This window comes from Triticum urartu, chromosome 3, assembly GCF_003073215.2.
Source record: "Triticum urartu cultivar G1812 chromosome 3, Tu2.1, whole genome shotgun sequence".
Taxonomy (NCBI): Eukaryota; Viridiplantae; Streptophyta; class Magnoliopsida; order Poales; family Poaceae; genus Triticum; species Triticum urartu.
The window spans coordinates 130,889,818-130,897,610 of NC_053024.1; the positions used below are offsets into that span (position 1 = coordinate 130,889,818).

The following is a 7,793-nucleotide window of genomic DNA, read 5'->3' on the forward strand; positions in this document are numbered from 1 at the left end:
AGCTTCTTCCTCCTGCTGCCTTCAACGCCAACCGAATTGCCGGTCTCCTTGCTGCCCCACACCCTCTCCAAGCCGCCACCTCTACTACTCTGCCGCAGCTCCTGGCCATCCCTCTAAGTTAGGCCCGGTTCGGAATCTCACCTGCTCCGTGAAATAGAAGGAGTTGTGGAGCCAGGAAACCGGTGCTCCACGTTTTTTCACTATAACTTCACCCGCTCCCAGAGTGAAGCTATGGAGCGGAGGTAATCTGAACAGGGCGTTAATCATCCTCTCTGTCATAGACAACCCCCCATGACCCTGCCTAGCTGCATCACCCATCTCCGCATCACCATCTTGTCTTCCCAAAAAACTTGTAAATAGCAAACACAATTTCATATAAAATTTGCAAGAATTTCACGTAAATGCTCATGTACACTACATCAGAGGAGATTCAGACATTCCTAAACCACTTCATACAATTGTACCATATACTTAGGCCTCCTTTGATTTGTAGGAATTTTGTAGGATAGGATTGCTATAGGAATTTTTTTTGATAGAGTTTGTAGGACCGGATTTCCTATGTAGGACTGGTCTCTATATATCCTACACATTTCAAAGAAAAAGAACACTAGCACAAACCTAATGGAAAAATCTCATTCTATGAATCAAATGGCATCTCTTTTCATATAGGACCTGACATGTATGCCACCTCATTTCATATGACTTTCCTATTCCTATCCTTTAGACCAGAGAAGACCTTCCATGAACGAGAACACAGGCAATGCATAACGTCGATAGGACATACCGCTCACAAATGTAAATATATCCATACATATAGTATATGCCCGCAGGCAACATTCTATCATATGTAGTAATGGTCTCCACACATATATATCACATGACCACGGGCAACATTCTATCACAGGTAGTAATGGTCATAAACTAAAATCTGGATCAGACCAATGTTTCATACGGTACCTGCCAGATGACAGTCATTTAACAATATACTGTATATATAGTGGCCTCTAAAAGGGCGAGCAGACTCCATGTCAGTTTCAGTTCTCATGCTGCCTTTGACCCTTCATTCTCGGATGTGGGAGCGTTGTTCTCAGCCATGCTCATCTCTTGCAGCGGCGGTGGGTTGACAACGGTCATTGGAACAACACTGTTTTCTGCAAGTCGGCCTTTCCTTTCACGATGCTCCTGACAGTTCGCGCAGTAGTGGAAGCAGCAGTGGACTATGCAAGGATCGCATGGAGAGTTCTGGTGGAAGCAGAACAATATGTGGTGGTTAGCAAAAGGCCCGTAATACTGATGCACAAAAGTAGAAACCCAGCCCACTTATCAAATGCTAGACTTGACAACTAGTTAGAATTAGTGACCACAAAAAGATACTATACGTGAAAAGGTGGCCAAGCAAGAACTGATAAAATGATCTGATAATTCAATGATATAACCAGCTACCACCAGTGGACAATGCCAAGCAAGAATGTCATGAGAGTGACCACATAACTTTAAAAATGCAAAGCTAAGGTTTACTTCTGGACTCCTGAATACCTGCTACAACTATCTTAGATGGAGAATGCAATTGTGTAGTTCTTATAGTAGAAATAAATACAACTGTTTGTAGATGTTCTTATGAATGCGATTAATCATGACACATACAAAGAAACTGTGGAAGAGAGAAAGAAGTACCTCAAGATGATACTTCTTCTGAAGCTTTTCACGAATAATACCAGTATATTGAGAGCATATCCACCAACTGCAGACCAGGCCTTCACCAATCAGGATCGATGTGTCTGGGTCAACACCATGGAATATAGCCGTGAGAATTGCCAATGCAATGCCACCTTCAACACAGACAGCATGGCAAGTGCAGGGTCTTGTCCATGGGATATCTTCTCTAAGGGCCTGAACATTTCGTCCAAACAACACACAGGGGCAGAATAGTCCAGTCCAGCCTAACACATTAAGAAGATCAGGCACATAAGAGGTTCAGAAGTATCTCGGAATATAGCAGTAATACATATGAAAACTGTGCGGACTGAAGCATAAAGGTGCACACATCACAAACCCTATGATGACACAATTTTAAGGGCATAAAGAAGCATAAAGGAATTAGCCATTAGCTACAGCCTACAGAGTAATGCTATTCATTTAAGCTTTCGGGTTTCGGCCATGTATGCCGCAGTCATTTATGTGCTCAACAGTTTATCACAATTAACACTTATACTGGGAAAGTGTACCTGTAGAAGAATTTTCAAACAGATCAAGAAGAAAGACATCTCTAGATCGAAAGCATCGTAATAAAAGTAAAGGTTGCAACTAGTTTTTGCTTCTTTGAAATAATTTAGAATCCAAAACAATGATTAATTCTTTTCAATATGAGCTCATTATAACAGCGTGTTGATTTTGCAGAGAGCCCAAAAGAGCTAAAACCATAACTGACAGTTAGATGGAGAAGTGTGTACATCTTGAAGAACTTCCCAAATACAGAAAATAGAAGGGTCAACTTTAACATTGAGAACACGATAATCAGAACCAAACGTTATGACTACTACTCCCTCTGTCCCATAATATAAGACATAGGCAGTACTCTTTATTTCTTTCAGACAGTGACCAGTGCCTAATCCTTCCCACATGAGCACTTCATCACAGGGCTAACTTTGCAAAGATAATAGAAGACTGAAAAATAAAAGTACTACAAATTTGTGAACCATAAAGGCTTGCAATATGATAAAAAAAATGTATGTGAACAATTAATATTTCAAAATAAAACGTATAAAGATATGGTTTTTCATATACATCTGCTAAGAATATGGGAAAATGACGACCCAGGGAAGCTATAAAACAAAATTAACAAGTACTCAATTTGGACTTCTAGGTAAAATAGCTCCTAAATGGAGGTCAGATACGCATCAGATTGGTCCACATTACAAATTTGAGTTACATGTGTAGTATAAGACATATATCAGCATCGGATTGGCACCAGTTTACAACTGAGTTTATATGTGCAGTGTAAAATATAAATCATGCCTTTCTCATAGACATTAGAAAAACACTGTATGTTCAGTCTACCATGGTTTGTTCGTTGATTAAGTTCACCGTGTTAATGGAAAAATGATAGAGAGGAAGGAAATTAAGATTTGCAGGGCATCTTTGTTTGAAAACTGTCTCAACTGGTAAGACGTAAAAAGGAGGTAACACAAAATTTCTGGCTGGCAACCGCTCACTAAACTAATGTGGAAATATTTCACACTGCTATATAAGTATCAATAATGTTGTAGTTTGCAATTAAAATTTCCAAAGAAACATCTTTCATGCTTAAAAACAGTCTCTAACAAACACATGCAAAAAATGGGAAACAATATAAGCCTAAATGAAAAAAAAATGAGGATGGGAGGTGTATGGGCCATCCTTGTCCAGCACACATGTTGTTCCTCTTTTCTTACTAGAGATTCACTTGATGTACCTGCAAGGGATTTCACAATAAAAACCTGCGTGTGCTCCATATGCAGGACCGCTAAAGGATTTAAGACTGAAACACCTAGCCTCTATGGTAACACGTCAGTAACACTTCAATGCCATGGAAACAAACATATAGTTGCTGAGTTGTGCAATGTGTGTGATAGCCACAAACCCTGAGCTGAACCACAGCAACACAATCCCATCCTGTGCAGATCCGCATGAAAGTTCCTGCCAACTCTGGCATTTCCAGGGGTATCAGGCTATCAGCATATCAAAACTATCACGAATTTTGAATGTGCGATCAGTCTAGGGTAGGAAGTAGCAAAATTAGATCGGCTAGGCAGTTGAAGGGGCAGACCAAATGCAAGGACGAGAAGGAAATTCCATGTCACTTAAAGCTCTCGGGGTCCTCAGCGCAACCGAAGATGCCGGTTGTCCACGGCTCGTCGGCCGGCGCCTGGTGGCCCTCAGGCAGCACCTGCCCACACTGGATGCACTTCATCCGCTCCAGCTATATAGTCACACCGCCCAAAATCAGATCGAACAAACAATCGCAGCAGCAGCAACTGGAAGAAAACGAGGATCGCGCGAGGAATGGCGAGACCGACCTGCGGGACGGCAACGGGCAGGTTGAGCTCGCCAGGGCGGATGTCCTCCACGCCGGGGCCGGAGGCGGAAGCGTCCTGTTCCTTGGTCAGCTTCATGTACTGCGACGGGTGGCTGCGCCGCGCCTCCGTCATTGCCGTCCTCTCCTCGCTTCGCTCCCGGGGGTTTTTGGGCTGCCGACGAAGGGGAGGGCTGCCCGGTGGGGAGTGGGGACGGGTGCGAGTGGTGGAGTGAGATCTGTCTCCCGACGGTCCACGGTCAGGTCAATGACTGTTCAATTTTACCGAAGAAAATTGATATTTGACCTTAGTTCAATTTTTTTTAGATCTGACCATTTTCCTACCGTCAGGGCCACGGCGGTAAACTTGAACACCCTACCGCTCGCAGCCCTAGATGGCCGTCGTCCCCCTCCCCCCCCTCCCCCTACCATCACTGTCCCTGGCGGTAGGCTATATAACCCTACAGTTGGGGACCCTGGCGGTAGGGTGCGAGCAGTTATACGGGCCGACGCCCCCGCCCCCGCCCCCTCTCCCCCCTTCCCCTCTCCTCCTAGCCCCCAAGAACAGAGGAAGTTCCTCTCTCGCCCTCTCTACTCCTCCCCTTGGATCTTCACCGTTTCTACACCGCTTTTGCGGATCGAGATGGCTCCGAAGAAAGAAAAGTAAGCTCCTTCGATCCCTTCAATTACTTTTAGTTAAATAGCTTCCGATTCGACACATTATTTGCTTCAAATCACCCCTATTTTTGAACTAAGATGGAATTTTTTTACCTAGTATTATTTTAGGTTGCTTTTAGATGTTCTCTAATCACTAGTGGCATTGAATATGAACCACTCACTAGTTCGAATGATAGTGTGAAGATGAACCCTAGTTCATAATTTTTTGTTTAAAAAATGATGATATGATATGATGCATGTTGGAGGATTTTTTTTTGATATATGATGCATGTGGATGTTATATGATGCAAGTAGTGGATGTTGTTGGAGAAAAAATGGTGAACCCTCAAGATGAACCCTAGTTCATAATTGTTTTTTGTTAAACAAAATTATGATTTGATGCTTTGTTGAATGTTGTTGAATGAAAGATGTTGGTTGTATATGATTCATTCGCATTGATGAATGTTGGTTGAATAAGTGATAAATGATGAAAATGATATGATTCATTGCAGTTAATATGGTTCATTTATACTTGGACTTGATATGTTTCATGTTTGTTCAAAATGATACAAGTTGGTTGAAAATGACATCATTTCCAATTGTTATAGGCGGCCCCCCTTGTGCCAGAAATCGACGTGAAGTACACCATGCTTGATCATGCTTTCGACAACGGTCACCGCGCCCGTTTTATGGAGAATGGAGTGGTAATGACTAACATAAATTTGTCGTATTGTTTATTATGAAAGAATAAGTCATTAACAATTACGTTTACATTTTGACAAATACTCCCCCATTGCGGATGAGGGGCCACACGAAGGCCGTGCAGATGCAGTAGACGAGCGCTACACTCCGTACTTTAGGAGAGCACGGATGCTGGGTTTCGTTCTTCAGTTCAAAAGACACCCGCCGATGCTCTGTGATGCCCGGATAATTAGGTTACAATAATCCCATGTTAATTGTGCTAAGTCATCGCAATTACTGTTGCTAATCTTGCTTTGATTCAAACACAGTTCATTTTCAAATTTAAATTATAAGTGAATTAATAAAATTCTCAAACATGAAAACTAAAGTGTTCGAAACGTGGAAAATAATTCATAGTCAATATTGGTGGAGAAGCCAACATTTTACAAAGTGTTTAAAGGTCCTAAAATAAGTAAAACAATGGCAAAATAATTAATTAAATGTTTTTTAAGAATTGTAAAAAAGTAAACTATTTTGATCGTGTACCAAACACTTTGTGGCAGTAGAGTAAACTAAATCATTAATTTAGGGACAATGCTTATGTTTTATAAAACTAAACTAAAATAAAAATAGATAACAAATAAGTTAGCAAAAGAAAAAGAAAACAAAAAAGTAAAATAAAAAGAAGCCTTCCCCCTCCCCGGTGGGCCTTTGCCTAGATGGCCAAGTGGCCCAGCCAAACAGCCCAGCCGGCCATCCCATGGCCTATATGGCCCCAACCCACTTAATCCTAGATCGACCCACTCTCTCTCTCTCTCTCGATCCCTCACTGTTCCCCTTGTCTTCCTCCCAGTGCCTGCCACACGCAACACACGCACACCTGCACGCACGCATCGTGCCAGGGAGTGGGGCGCCCCTATTCGATCCCCTCCTCCCACACGCACGCGCCCAATGCAAGCCGTTGCTCCGCTAAGGCTGCCGTCAGCCGGCGCTGGCACCGCCCCTCCCGGACTCCTCCGCCCCCCTCCTCTCTCTCGCGTGGCGCCCGCCTGAAGCCGCAGCCTCGTCTCGTCGCTGACCCGACGCCGTCACCCGTCGTCGCCACCACCACGTCGTCGGATCACCTCACCGGACCGCCTTCGTCGCTCGTCCCCGACCTCCTCCCCACCAGACCACGTCAAGCCTCGCCGCCACGCTCCTCTCCAAATGCTAGTGAGGGCATCGCCCTCCCCCTTCCCTGCCTCCGCTCCGTGCCGGCCGCGTCGTCCCCCTGCAACTCTCGGCGCGCGCCCGAGGGCCTCCCTTGATCGCCCGCCGCACCGCACGTGCGCCCTCCAACCCGCTCCGGTCGTGCCCTGGCCACGCTTGCGCGCGCCCCACCCCGACACGCACCCTCCTGGCCTCGGCGCGCGAGCACGCGCCGCGCCGCCCGCGCCACGCTGTGCCCTGCTGTCGCTCGCCGCAGCCGCCTTGCTCCGCCGCCCGCACGCCGCCCGGCTCCTCGCGTCGTCGCCCTGTTCCGCTCTGCAGCCCCTGCCCGCCGTTACCTCGCTACGTGCCGCCGCTCCCGGCCATGCCTCGCCTCGCAATGCCTTATTGGGCGGGCTGGTGCCCGTCCCGGCTTCGCCCGTTCGCCTGCTAGTGCCCGCATGCCTGCGTGCCCGTTAGCCCCTCTGGGCCACTTGCTAACGGCCCCCACACCCCAGAATGATTTAAAAAGTATAATAAAAAATATTAAATCAAATAAATTAGTAATTAATTAATTAATGAGTTAGTTAAGTTAATTAATCCTATTTAACTAAACTAATTAAAATTGTTTAGTTAATCTTACTCAATGACAGTGCGACCCACACGTTAGTTTGACTAAGTCAACTATCTGGTTGACTGCTGACATCACCCTGACATCATAAATACATTTTCTAATTAAATTAATTCTGGTAATTCTAAAAATGAATTAAATCTTTAAAATTTAATATGAAATAATCCGTAACTCGGATGAGGAAACTTTGTACATGAGAGTTGCTCAGAACGACGAGACGAGTCCAAATTCGCAGTCCGTTCATCCATCACACGTCCCTAGCATAGCGAACATGCAAAAATCCACCTTTGTTTCATCTGCCCGGAAATGCCAAACACTGGGAACACTTTCCCGGATGTTTCCCCCCTTCGCCGGTAGCACCTAGTACTCCGTTAGGTCACCCCTAGCATCACATATTGCTATGTTATGCTTTGTGATGCTTTGATTGATCTGTTATTTATTGTGTTCCCCCTCTGTTACTTATTTCCGGTAGACCCCGAGAACGCCGCCGATATGTAACACCCACAATGCGGCTATATCTCCCACGTGTTGGAGCACGACTTAGAGGCATAATCGCATAGTAGGCATGTTGCAAGAGGGGTAATC

At 45.1% G+C, this 7,793-nt stretch overlaps 1 protein-coding gene across 1 annotated transcript; it reads right to left on the minus strand.

The window, feature by feature from the left end:
- Nucleotides 1–1,041: 1,041 nt before the first annotated feature.
- On the minus strand, nucleotides 1,042–4,187 carry LOC125546733 (cell number regulator 6-like). Its single transcript, XM_048710883.1, has 4 exons — nucleotides 4,056–4,187; nucleotides 3,844–3,958; nucleotides 1,675–1,940; nucleotides 1,042–1,242 (listed from the first exon to the last, which is right to left on the minus strand). Exons 1-4 carry the CDS (start codon nucleotides 4,185–4,187, stop codon nucleotides 1,042–1,044), a joined length of 714 nt encoding a protein of 237 aa, XP_048566840.1.
- Between the last annotated feature and the right edge of the window lie 3,606 nt (nucleotides 4,188–7,793).

Bases quoted from the DNA above. Each gene is read 5' to 3' on its own strand.
- LOC125546733 (XM_048710883.1), bottom strand. From the start codon at position 4,187: ATGACGGAGGCGCGGCGCAGCCACCCGTCGCAGTACATGAAGCTGACC. The intron at 3,959-4,055 runs GTCGGTCTCGCC...GTGACTATATAG, and splicing joins TGCCCGTTGCCGTCCCGCAG to CTGGAGCGGATGAAGTGCAT. The intron at 1,243-1,674 runs GTACTTCTTTCT...TGCTTCCACCAG, and splicing joins AGAAGAAGTATCATCTTGAG to AACTCTCCATGCGATCCTTG.